The sequence below is a fragment of the Coregonus lavaretus genome, assembly GCF_964263955.1.
Source record: "Coregonus lavaretus genome assembly, chromosome: 36".
Lineage (NCBI taxonomy): Eukaryota > Metazoa > Chordata > Actinopteri > Salmoniformes > Salmonidae > Coregonus > Coregonus lavaretus.
In genome coordinates, this window is record NC_140023.1 from 14454163 (window position 1) to 14468132 (window position 13970).

Sequence of the window (13970 nt, forward strand, 5' to 3'; positions counted from 1 at the left end):
AGCTACTGCCTGTGCCAGCTGCTTAGTGGCATGGACCTGGGAGAGCCATGTGGCCCTCCTCACCCATGCCTGCTGCCAACGTGAGTCACACACCTGTGCATGTGCAAGCACACATGCATGCACACACAAACACACACACAGCTTTCTAATGGGCCAGTTGGTTGACTGTCTGTCAGTGAAGTATGTGTATATTGTAACCATCCTCATGTGGTCTCTCTCTACGGATAGGGCAGTATGAGGGGAAACTCTTACCTTTATAATGAAAGAAAACCCTCTTCAAACTCGAAATGCCATTTTTCAGCAGCATTGGGTCGTTAATTGGTCAAAGAACCCTACACCCCCTACTACAGGAATATCCGCTCAACAGTCTGCATGCATTGCTCTGTTAAGCCACCGGATGGCGCTGTCACCAATTGGCCAAATATTTTAATAACTAGAACAAGATAGACCACAGCCTGTCGGTTTAAACCGGGACAAAGCAACCATAGTGGGTAGAACAACCAAGGAGGTGGGAAGAGCCAAGCACGAGCTAGCGAGATTCTATTGGCGCGTTCTAGCAACATTTGCATATTTCCGTTGGGGAACGCCTACTCTGTGAAGTGCGCGTATTCAATAACTCAATTCGCCTTTGCATTTCTTCTAAACAACGCAATTTTTAGAAACTTTGGCAAAGAGTAAAATCTACAAAACTTAGTCCACTCTGTTCGTAACAGATTGTAGTTTTGGTAACATAAATCTTTATTGCGATCAAATGTTTCGTCGATGAGTAAATTAATAGAATGTCGGCCAAAATCCATTTCGTTCCATCTTCTCCCACTGCCGGCCACTGGGCTTTCTCTCACTGCCATATTTGGTAGTGAGTGGAAACGCCAACCGGACGTTTCACATTTATACGTTCTGTGAAATATCTGTCTCGTAGTTCTATCTGTGCATAGGCAGCCCTCCAACACAGTGAGCAGACTGAGTTTTCAGACCCTTCCAGCGACAAATTCAGCTACTTTTCAGGCTGCCTTTGGGGAGTTTTGACACCGAGGAGTTCTATGGTTTTGACAGCATTTAGGACCTTTTCCATTCAATTCTGCCACACACGAGAGTGGGAGAAGCTGTCTGTGCAACAGAAGTAACAGAAACGGCGAACACACAGGCAGATAAGCACAAGGGGAGGGGGTGTGCGGCGGGAAGGTGGCGAAAACGCTAGGTCGGAGACCGCAGTTGTGCCGCAGCAAGGCAAATTAATGTTGTGACGTCGACGCGGCAATAGCAAAAACTAGCGACAAATAAAGGAGCCAATAGCGATTCTCACTGAAAAATAGTTAGGAACAATGGCAGTAGGCAGCTCTGCGGTTGTGTAGTCCTCTTCCTTACTGATCAGTCTAATGGAGCGCTGTTCTCCTCAGGGGACAGGCCTGATGGGGAGGATGCAGTCATGGGCTAGCCTATGAGGAAGGAGGAGAAAGTACAGTACAGCACAAACTAGTTAATTTACCAACGTTTTTAATTTCATGCAATGATGGAATGGTGTTGAAAGACAAACTATGTCCTTGGCTTGTTTTGGTATGGTCCTTGTCTTGCTCTGAATACAATACTTCCTATGGAAATAGAGATTAATGGGGAAATAATTGGGTTTCCAATATTACCGAAAATGATACCAGAGTACTACTGGGACTGCATTACAAGGTCAGTGGCGGGATCACCTTCAGATAGTTTTGATTGATATCAAAACTATATCTTGACTTCAGGGAGACACAGAAATAGTATATATCTCAATGGAGGGAGTCCTATACATGACCTCGAGGCACTCGGTCTACGTGTTTGTGTGTGTGTGCGTGTGTGTAAGAGCGTTAATGTGTCTGTGTGTGAATTATGAATTCTGTCACCAGTGGGACTGTAATAGTATAAGATGAATTTCAGAGCAGCAATTGTGAAACATCTCCATTAGGCTGTATGGCATGTTGAATGTACCGAGCTGTCTGTTTAAACTACTAGCACACAGCTCAGTCACCCATGTACAGTGAGGGAAAAAAGTATTTGATCCCCTGCTGAGTTTGTACGTTTGCCCACTGACAAAGACATGATCAGTCTATAATTTTAATGGTAGGTTTATTTGAACAGTGAGAGACAGAATAACAACAACAAAATCCAGAATAGCGCATGTCAAAAATGTTATAAATTGATTTGCATTTTAATGAGGGAAATAAGTATTTGACCCCCTCTCAATCAGAAAGAGTTCTGGCTCCCAGGTGTCTTTTATACAGGTAACGAGCTGAGATTAGGAGCACACTCTTAAAGGGAGTGCTCCTAATCTCAGTTTGTTACCTGTATAAAAGACACCTGTCCACAGAAGCAATCAATCAATCAGATTCCAAACTCTCCACCATGGCCAAGACCAAAGAGCTCTCCAACGATGTCAGGGACAAGATTGTAGACCTACACAAGGCTGGAATGGGCTACAAGACCATCGCAAAGCAGCTTGGTGAGAAGGTGACAACAGTTGGTGCGATTATTAGCAAATGGAAGAAACACAAAATAACTCAATCTCCCTCGGCCTGGGGCTCCATGCAAGATATCACCTCGTGGAGTTGCAATGATCATGAGAACGGTGAGGAATCAGCCCAGAACTACACGGGAGGATCTTGTCAATGATCTCAAGGCAGCTGGGACCATAGTCACCAAGAAAACAATTGGTAACACACTACGCCGTGAAGGACTGAAATCCTGCAGCGCCCGCAAGGTCCCCCTGCTCAAGAAAGCACATATACAGGGCCGTCTGAAGTTTGCCAATGAACATCTGAATGATTCAGAGGAGAACTGGGTGAAAGTGTTGTGGTCAGATGAGACCAAAATGGAGCTCTGTGGCATCAACTCAACTCGCCGTGTTTGGAAGAGGAGGAATGCTGCCTATGACCCCAAGAACACCATCCCCACCGTCAAACATGGAGGTGGAAACATTATGCTTTGGGGGTGTTTTTCTGCTAAGGGGACAGGACAACTTCACCGCATCAAAGGGACGATGGACGGGGCCATGTACCGTCAAATCTTGGGTGAGAACCTCCTTCCCTCAGCCAGGGCATTGAAAATGGGTCGTGGATGGGTATTCCAGCATGACAATGACCCAAAACACACGGCCAAGGCAACAAAAGAGTGGCTCAAGAAGAAGCACATTAAGGTCCTGGAGTGGCCTAGCCAGTCTCCAGACCTTAATCCCATAGAAAATCTGTGGAGGGAGCTGAAGGTTTGAGTTGCCAAACGTCAGCCTCGAAACCTTAATGACTTGGAGAAGATCTGCAAAGAGGAGTGGGACAAAATCCCTCCTGAGATGTGTGCAAACCTGGTGGCCAACTACAAGAAACGTCTGACCTCTGTGATTGCCAACAAGGGTTTTGCCACCAAGTACTAAGTCATGTTTTGCAGAGGGGTCAAATACTTATTTCCCTCATTAAAATGCAAATCAATTCATAACATTTTTGACATGAGTTTTTCTGGATTTTGTTGTTGTTATTATCTCTCTCACTGTTCAAATAAACCTACCATTAAAATTATAGACTGATCATGTCTTTTTCAGTGGGCAAACGTACAAAATCAGCAGGGGATCAAATACTTTTTTCCCTCACTGTATGCCCCCACAAGACATGCCACCAGAGGTCTCTTCACAGTCCCCAAGTCCAGAACAGACTAGGGTGGCGCACAGTACTACATAGAGCCATGACTACATGGAACTCTATTCCTTCATCAAGTAAATCATGCAAGGAGTAAAATCAGATTAAAAAACAGATACAAATACACCTTATAGAACAGCGGGGACTGTTTAGAGACACACACAAACACGAATACACACACACGATAACATACGCATTATACACATGTACAAATTGATTTTGTGTTGTAGATATGTGGTAGTATAGTAGTGGCCTGAGGGCACACACTTAATGTGTTGTGAAATCTGTTGTGAAATGTATTGTAATTGTGTGTGTGTGTGTGTGTGTGTATATAACTGCCTTATTTTTTCTGGACCCCAGGAAGAGTAGCTTCTGCCTTGGCAGGAACTAATGGGGGTCCATAATAAACCCCAGGAAGAGTATCTGCTGCCTTGGCAGGAACTAATGGGGGTCCGTAATAAACCCCAGGAAGAATAGCTGCTGCCTTGGCAGGAACTAATGGGGATCCAGAATACATACAAATACAGTGCAGCAGGTTTTACATGATTCTCACTGACATGTGTCATGTTTGATGTCCTCCACTGCTTCTGTCTGTCTGTCTGTCTGTCTCTTTAATCTTATGTGACCTCGGCGGTTCTCATCTCCACTTAATTTCAATTGCTGATGACTGGTTACCACTATGGTTTAATCGTCCGCTTGCTAACACCCACATCATTTATAACTAAGAACAAGGTAGCATCTCTATGAGAAATCAATGTGTTGTGAATGTATGTATTACCACAGTTAGACTTTTTTTTTGTAGGGTGAGAATGAAAACCCTCCCAGTGAGGATGGATCTATTATTTATCCAGATACGTCTCTTTCTCTCTTACTGAGATCTGCCTGCCTGCCTGCATGAGAGCCTGCCTGCCTGAGATCCTGCCTGCCTGAGACCCTGCCTGCCTGCCTGAGATCCTGCCTGAGACCCTACCTGAGTGCCTGCCTGCCTGCCTGAGACCCTGCCTGCCTGCCTGAGACCCTGCCTGCCTGCCTGAGACCCTGCCTGCCTGCCTGAGACCCTGCCTGCCTGCCTGAGAGCCTGCCTGCCCGAGAGCCTGCCTGCCTGAGTCCCTGCCTGCCTGCCTGCCTGAGAACCTGCCTGCCTGAGAGCCTGCCTGCCTGAGACCCTGCCTGCCTGCCTGAGTCCCTGCCTGCCTGCCTGAGAACCTCAAGACGCATGAAAGAATCACACCTGCGTTATATACTCTTCTTTCTTTCCAAAACATGTCTGGGAGGTCACTGGTGTCTATGTCATGGAGAACACACATGCTTGCACGCTAGGCAGTAGAGGCAACAGTCACCCTGACACAGAGTCAATTCACACACAGCCTAGGGTTGTATTATTTAAGCCTAGCTCTTTTGCCCATGGTAAACAGAAATCACCAAATGGTTTTGTCTGATATGATCCTACCACATTCTGTGAGAGGCTTCTTTTCAGCTCACCAAAACATTTACAATACTGTATTTTTTTTTATGAACTCTTATAACAATATCTCCATGAGATCTTATCACTATATGACTCATGTCCTGATAGTGTGTTGTCTCTTTGAAAACTGGTAGATGTTATTTCTGTATGTTCGGTTATTTCACATCTATCTGTGGCTCCTTGGAGAGCAACCAGGCAGAGGAAGGAGCAGGACAAGACCCTGCACTTGCCTAATACATCCACCCTCTCCCCCAAGAAGACAGTTGTCACTTTCCATTAACCTCTCATTTCGATCCCCCCTCATCCCTATCCAACCCTGGGTTTGCTTCTTCCTGCCAAGACCTGATCTCCACTGATGGCTCTGTGCAACGACTGTTCTTTTTTGGAGTGTTTGTCTGTTTATGTTTCCATCTCCAATCTCCCACCTCTCTCTCTCGTTCCCTTGTATCTCTCTCCTCCCCCATTCCCCTATATCATTCTCTTTCTCCCCCCACTGCTCCCCACACCTTCTCTGTGTCACTATATTAAAAAAAAAGGGATGTGAAATATCTCACTGGATAAAATAGCTACTGTATCTGCTTTGGCCCTACTGTAGGAAATTGACTTATTTCTGTGGCATTGATTTTCTCTCAGCTTTATGGGAAAGTCGTGTTGTGGAAGCGAACCAGAGACCGGCTGGTTGATAGGCCCACAAAGTGGAAGCAGCCAGGGGATGTTGCTCACTATACAAGATGCGATGCTGCCTGTACTCACTGATCACAAGATAGAGTTCATTGTTTGTGTACGTATGGGAAGTTGAATTGTCACCAGTGGTGGTTTCATTCAATTGGTATTAGGCAATGAAAGACAAATATTTTGTCAAAATGTCATATTCGCTTCAGATCTTGATAGTGAGAGGATGTCTTCTGAAATAGGACATTGTTTTCTGGTACTACTGCACTGTACTAGGTTGACTTACCCTAATGAAGATCTACTTTAAAATCCTTCCCTAATTTCCCTCTCTGTCAGATAATGTGCTTTTAATAATCCAGCTATAAGTGTCATATTCTGATCCAACTACAGGCTTCATAACTGAAAAGAAATCTTTAATCATTACTTCGATTCGAGCACTAATAGGCCTAATATGACTAATACTGTGTGGAGAAAATATTCCTTGATAAATCTTCTCTTCTGGGTATTGAATGAGTGCAAAACCGGCACTTTGCTGTGGTTACAGAAAGGTAACTTAATAAATCAATATGATTCTGCGTGTGAGCATCAGGAGGTCAGACAGATTTATTGATGCTCTGTGTTTTCAAAGCTTATCTATGATTAAACTGAAATGTGAGGCATTGATTCTACTTGTTGTTTGGCACAGCAGACCTTTCACATGTTGCTTTAAAGCAGCAGCTGTGTCTTTACAAGGCACTTTACTTGTCAACGCAGCTGGAGCTTGGGGTTGTAGTTTACCTTGTGGCCAGGAGGTGTCAACATTGTGTTTCACCGTGAACTATACAGATGCAGGATCTTAATGTGAGCCAGTTTGCTACAGGAAAGGGAAACCTAGTCAGTTGCACAACTGAATGCATTCAACCGAAGTGTGTCTTCCGCATTTAACCCAACCCCTCTGAATCAGAGAGGTGCGGGGGGCTGCCTTAATGGATATCATCGGCGCCCGGGGAGCAGTTGTTATTGGGGGTTAACTGCCTTGCTCAAGGGCAGAACGGCAGATCTTTTCCCACCTTGCCGGCTCCGGGTTTCAAACTGGCCCAACGCCCTTAACCGCTAGGCTACCTGCCGCAGCAGGAAAATAATCCTACAGCAACAGGAAATGTGCATTATTATGTGGATTATACTTAATGGACATTTCTTTAGGTGTTGAAAATCAAGTCTGACATTTCAAAGTGGAAATTGTAAACTTCAGAAGCCTTTTTAAACCTCAAATACACTACAAGTTTGACATTTCCTGCAAAAAGTTATCCTGCAACAGTGTGATCAAATTAAGATCATCATCTGTATCTTCCACAGGTGTTTTTCAATAGCTTTTGGAGGAGTTTCAAAACTATTACGTGTGTGTGTGTGTTTGTGTGTGCGTGCTTGTGCGTGCATGCGTATTTGTGTGACCCTTTTTGCACAACTCTTTTGACTCATCACATATGCTGCTGCTACTGTTTATTATCTATCCTGTTGCCTAGTCACTTTATCCCTAGCTATGTACATATCTACCTCAATTACCTCGTACCACTGCACATAGACTTGGTACTGGTACCCAGTGTATATAACCAAGTTATTGTTACTCATTGTGTATTTATTCCTCCTGCTATTATTTTTCTATTTTTCTCTCTGCATTGTTGGCAAGGGCCTGTAAGTAAGCATTTCACTGTTAGTGTACACCTGTTGTTTACGAGGCATGTGACAAATAACATTTGATTTGATTTTGTGTGTGTGTGTGTGTACGTGCAAGCCAGTGGCCCAGTTCTGCCCAGCCGACCCAGGAGGCGCCTGTAGGGGTAAAAGAATGTGGTAAGTTCCTGTGAAGGGGAAGCCTATGTACCTCCGACTAGACACACGCACACACACACACACACACACACACACACACAGCCCAGACAGACACACACAGCGCAGACAGACACAACCTAGACAGAACCAGAGACAGAGCAGTGTGAGGGACACTGTGACACCCACCAAACTATCTCACAGACAGCGACATTATCCACTACCCTCACCTACTCGCACCACATAAAGGACGTCTTATGCAACGTGGAGAGGGATAGGGAACAACAGAGAGGTAGGGGCAAGAAAGATCAATCCTTCTTCGGGTAAACGTACACTCACTATGCTCCCCATGCAACTCAGTGGCCTCAACAGGTAGCCTCCTGCATTCACCACCCCCACTGTTTGTGCAGACAGAGAGCAGGGAGGGCTCCGCAAGGCTGGTCTGAATCGGAGTAGCAGATCCCAGACAGAGCCTAACCTCCAGACTGACGATGGTTATGAGAGGGGCTGTCGAGTCGGGCTTCCCCCTGCTCGGAGTGGCCATACTAGGCTGTTTCTGCTGCATGCGAGGGGGTCAGACCCAGGATGACTCGGGCTCTGAGGGGATCCCAGGCACCATGCCTCCCCACCTCATCTTCATCTTGGCGGATGACCAGGGCTATGGGGACGTGGGCTACCATGGCTCGGACATTCACACTCCGGTCCTGGACCAGCTGGCTGGGGAAGGGGTGAAGCTGGAGAACTACTATGTCCAGCCGATCTGCTCACCCTCACGCAGCCAGCTCATGACGGGACGGTGAGTAATGTACTTACTGTACTGTACTGGCTTATTAGGCCTATCTAGTATTATCCGGAATGATCTAATTCCTCTCACACTTCTGTGCATTCCTATAACCTTGCTTCTAAATAGAGGAGTGATCTGTCAACACATTGCATTTTGTTGTGAATAGACATGTACTGTATACGTTTAGAACAAATGTGTGAAGGTTGTGACGTTGATCCCTGACAATAAATGGGAGGGATGTCTCACTGGTTCTGAAATATTTTCCTTCGTGGTTTGGGAAATTACATAATCTTGGCTTCGCTCTGACCTCCCCTCCCCTCCCCTCCACTCCCCCTTTCTTCCAGGTACCAGATTCACACGGGCCTCCAGCATTCCATCATCCGGGCACGCCAGCCCCTGTGCCTGCCCCCGGACGCGCCCACCCTGGCTGAGCGGCTGCAGGAAGCAGGCTACAGCACCCACATGGTAGGGAAGTGGCACCTGGGCTTCTGCCGGCCGGGCTGTCTGCCTACGGGTCGCGGCTTCCAGAGCTTCCTGGGCTCCCTGACTGGCAGCGGTGACCACTTCTCCTACCAGAGCTGTGACCAGGCTGAGGCCTGCGGCTTCGACCTGCACGACGGGGAGAGACCAGCCTGGGAGATGAGCGGTAACTACTCCACAACGCTCTACATAGAGAGGTGAGGCTAGCTCTTACACACATCTTTGATGATGTTGTATTCAATATTTATGAGAAGGAGCTTATCTAGTAGTAAACACTACTGTCCGTGTAGCTCAGTTGGTAGAGCATGGCGCTTGCAACGCCAGGGTTGTGGGTTCGTTTCCCATGGGGGGCCAGTATGAAAACAAATATATAAAAAAATAAGATAAGAGCGTCTGCTAAATGACTGAAATGTAAATGTTATGTTTTTAGAATGATTAGCATTTGGCTATTTCCGAGATTTGGACACCACAGAATCTATGTATTGTACATAATGTCTCAGTTATATAAAGATGTAACCCAGATCTGGTGGCCTCCTCTTTTTGTCCAGGGTTAAGAAGATCCTGAGGGCCCATGATCCCCGGAAGCCCCTCTTCCTGTACCTGGCCCTCCAGGCCGTCCACACACCCCTCCAGGCACCAAACCACTTTCTGCGACGCTACAGTGCCCTGGACAACCGCCCGCGACGACACTATGCAGCCATGGTGAGCTGTGTTGACGAGGGTGTGGGGGTGCTTGTGCAGGAGCTGAGGACCAGGGGTCTCTACCAGAACTCTGTCCTGGTCTACTCCTCAGACAACGGGGGCCAGCCCCTCTCTGGGGGCTGCAACTGGCCCCTGCGTGGGGGGAAGGGCACGTACTGGGAGGGGGGAGTACGGGCAGTGGGTTTCGTCCACAGCCCACTCCTGAAGAGGAAAGGGAAGGTGAGCAAGGCGCTGATCCATGTTTCTGATTGGTACCCAACCCTGCTGTCTCTGGCGGGGGCACCGGAGAAGGACCGAGGCCAGCTGGACGGCCACAATGTGTGGGGGGCCATCAGCCAGGGGCTGCCTTGCCCCCGCACTGAGATCCTGTTCAACATCGACCCGGTATCCCGACGGCCCAGTGAGGAAGACTCCAGGACCCTGGCCCTTAACGGCTTCGGCATCTGGGACACGGCAGTGCGGGCGGCCATCCGGGCCGGGGACTGGAAGTTGCTGACGGGAAATGTGGGTGATGGGGACTGGGTGCCCCCTCAGACCCTGCCCGGGGGGCCCCAGCAGTGGCAGGGCATGGAGAAACGTCGAGACCAGAGGGGGAAGTCTGTGTGGCTCTTCAACATCACCGCTGACCCTTATGAGAGGTCAGACCTAGCCGATGCAAGGCCTGAGGTGGTCAAAATACTGCTGGCCAGGCTGGCCGAGTACAACCAGACGGCCGTGCCGCCCCGAAACCCACCAGATGACCACATGGCGGACCCCCAGCTCCATGGGGGGGTGTGGACACCATGGCTGGGTGAGCCGGGCAGCGAGGAGCCAGGGGGCAGCGGGGAGGGAGGGAAAGGGAAGAGTAGTAAGATGAGGCACTGTAAGGTGTGCAAACTGAAAGCCCTCTTTAAGAAGGTGGGCTCCCGGATGCAGAGATCCTCTCTGTTCTTTTAGTCCACAGAGGGAGGTAAGGAGCACATGGACGGACAAGCAGGACTGACAGGCCTACATGAGACTGGATCTTAGTCACTGGCTGTCCCCTGGCAACCAAGGAGGGTGACTTTGTGCAACTGTGAGATTGATGTTGAGAGTGATGTTTTGATGTCTCATCCACCCATGAACAGAAGGACATGATCAGAATTACACTCGGACACCCAGAGGGATATTTCTTTCATTTGTTGTTTTGTTATTTGTAAGTGGTGATAGAATGGACCGTCCAGGCTACACACTGCCTATCAAGTACTTCTCTGTTCCCAAACCAACTCTAAACAACACCTCACTGTGTCAAAATCCTAAAGTGGGGACTGGCCAGCATAAGCTCAGCCAGAGATGCTGTGGCTGTTGTTCTCTTCAGTGCTGTTACAGTACAGTACACCTAGAACGTAAGCCATGTTCCAGGCATATGTGGCTAATACTGTAAGTAAGTGTGATATGCCAGCTGGCAAATCCCAGACTGTGAAATAATGCAGATATAACTGGATCAGACTGGATCAGGGTGACACTTCGGTTTGGACGTGCCGCAATACAGAAGCCAGATCAGATCAGATGTGAAGCTTGCATCTCTTGACTGTAAGCCATTTGTGTAGGAACTAATGTCTGTGATTATGCATGTACTGTATATAATGTAGGCTATGTTCAGCAATCCTGCAGCAATCCCACGCACAGGACTGAGAAACACTCTTCACTTCTAATTTCCATCAGTCTGACCGAGTGTGCATCAAGCTGCCTACTATCTCCCTGCCTCTTCCTCTCCAGCCAAGTCTCACCCTTCTCTCTTGTCCTCTCTCCCTCTCCCTCTCTTTCTCTCATTTCATCTCATTTTCTCTTGCTCTTTGCCTCTCCCACAGCAGTAGGAAACTTGTCTTCATCCTCCTCCTCTCTCTTCGTCATCTTCTTCTCGTCTTCTTCCTCCTCAATCTTTCTCATTTCATTCAGAGATCAGGTCAGTTCATAAGAGATAGGGAGGATGAATATGTTTGTGAGAAATTAGAACTGCTGTGCAGAGTTACATAAACAGTAAGGAGGAGGAGGTGAGAAGGAGGAGGAGGAAGTCTCCCTAGGGGGCAGCAAGGCCATTTGAAGCATTCCCTGTTTTATCTGTAATCTCCTCATTTGTAAAGATGAACATGTCATAACATACCAGTAAGTGTCTATGTATAATTTGATGCTAAGCAAAATGTGTTCTGCCGTTTGTTGCTTTCCATTTATAAATACACTTTGACAGAATGTGTGGGCGATTTGTCACTTGTGTTGAGCTTCTGTGTGTATATGTGTGTGTGTGTGTGTGTGTGTGTGTGTGTGTGTGTGTGTGCGCACATTCCATGTAGATACATGCATAGTACTATCCTCGCAGCCAAAATACTGAAACTGGAATCTGGGAATGAGATGAGACAATTAGAGGGCCCATCAGTCTGTGTCAAAAGGCATATAGCGAGCTACTTCCTGTGAAGTGACACAGTGGGTCCTGCAGGAATGAGGAACCGACAGAACCTATAAATCGCTGAGGTGTCCAGAAGGCCAACTGGGAGGGAGTGACTTGTAATGAGCTCACAGCGATCCATCATACAACAACAACGGCAGCATAAGCAGTCTGATATGTTCAGAGTTGGGCTCTCTGCCTTCAAAGACCTCTAGCGTGTTGAGTCGAAAGGAAAGAAAGGCTTGTTGCCCTGGAGTGAAGTCATATGTAGTACACATGAAGATGGTGTGGATAGTGGATACATAATGTAGTATAAACACACTGAAACACAGTTAAATAGTCACTCATTAAAACTGTGTGATGACAATGAATGGGCAGGAACACATTGACAATGTCGGTTGGTAAAGGGTCACCTATTAACCCTTTGAATTACTCTAATGTCCTTTTAAATGGGTCATTAGTAGAATCCTATGGTGTTGTAATCGACAGAGACAGCCTGTGGGCGTACAGTAGTGATATCCGATAGCTGCGAGAAAAAAGTCAGGAACAGCTTTATGCAGATACTGTACCTACATGTCTTCTGTTTGGGTTTCACCATGTGATTGTCGATAATATCTAATTCATCCTTTCTCTGTGAAGAAAGACAGACTGACAGATACAGTATAGGATACTTCCTGTGTTGTTTTTCATTTGTGTGTTTCACCATATGATTGGTGAAAACAATGTCATGCTCATACTTCCTCTGTGCAGATAGACAGAGCAATAACAAACAGCGATTTGGAAAGAAGTGCAGAATTGAGTACAGTCCTTTTTTCCTTTCCTGTGAAAGAGAGAGTCAATAGGGCTGGGTGAGGGAGGTGACCCTCTCAGCTCTTGAATCCTTGCCCATCCTCTACTTATCAGCTATGCTCTACACACCATGTCAAACTTCACTCCTTCCCTGGAGCATGACCTAGGAAGAGAGGCCTTTGAAAGATATTTCCATCCACCAGCCAAATTGGCATAAATCTTGTTGAGTGAGTCACTCAACCTCAATGGTTCCACTACTACATCTCTCTCCACTGCTGTGGAGTGGAGTTGTTTGCTGTGGAACGTGGAAGCTCTTCAGCCAGCCGTGGCTGGAGGTGTCTGCTACGCATATAAATAATGCACTGTAATACGATGACGACAGAACAACAAAAACAGGAAGAGAGGGGAGGGCTCTATTGTCTCAGTTTATGAGAGGCTTTTTCCTCACTCGGCTCAAATTTGGCTCTGCTGCCCAGTTGGGGTTTGTATGGGTGTGTGTGCAATGTACATGTGGTGTGGATGAAGGACCCGTGACCAATTTAAGAAGAACAATCAAGGCTTATACGTATGGAGAACTAGTCTGAAACTCGGGACCTTTTGATATGCCTTCACCTAAGGTACTGTATAGCAGTTATAACACTTACCGCTTCACAACAGCTTTAAATCTAAGAGACAACCACCCTTGCAGCAATACACCAGCACTGGAATACATCATAAGCAAACATAATATTGGCAATTGGCAATGAAATGGGATACATTCAGGAGAGGTCAAAGGGCACTGACTTGGAAACGGACACTGTTTCCATATTAGGCCCATGCATTCCCTTACCCATCACCCCATGATACATACAGCTTTTCTTTGGAATAGGGGAAAGTGGCTAACAGTGCAACTCCCCCTCCTCCATCTCTCCTCTTCCCTCTCACCTCCCAGGATCTGACATCCCAATGTTACCACCCACCACTCAACCCTGCACACCGCCTGCTGATGTCTCGTCCGACAGGAACATCACAGAAAATGCTGCAATTAATATCGAGGCACCTCTGCACCGCTCTAATTAGGCTTTCATATCAGTCTGCTTCCCTGTAATTACAGCAGAAGCCAGAGCACAGCTCCTGTGTTCACCGCCAAACACTCTGTAATCACTGGCACTCCCCCTCCACAATGCTGCCTGCCTTTAAAAAGGCATGCCCAGTTCAGAGACAAAGTATTGCGTC

The 13970-nt window shown here is 47.1% G+C and overlaps 2 protein-coding genes across 2 annotated transcripts in view; both read left to right on the plus strand.

Annotated features, from left to right (window-relative positions):
* Positions 1 to 13970, plus strand: part of slc17a5 (solute carrier family 17 member 5) — a 583343-nt gene that overhangs the window by 251699 nt on the left and 317674 nt on the right. The window lies entirely within an intron of this gene.
* Positions 8097 to 10501, plus strand: LOC311110594 (arylsulfatase I; the record flags this gene model as incomplete). Its single annotated transcript, XM_084153113.1, has 3 exons — positions 8097 to 8395; positions 8728 to 9060; positions 9412 to 10501. The coding sequence occupies 3 exons, from the start codon at positions 8097 to 8099 to the stop codon at positions 10499 to 10501; spliced, it is 1722 nt and encodes a 573-aa protein (XP_084009239.1).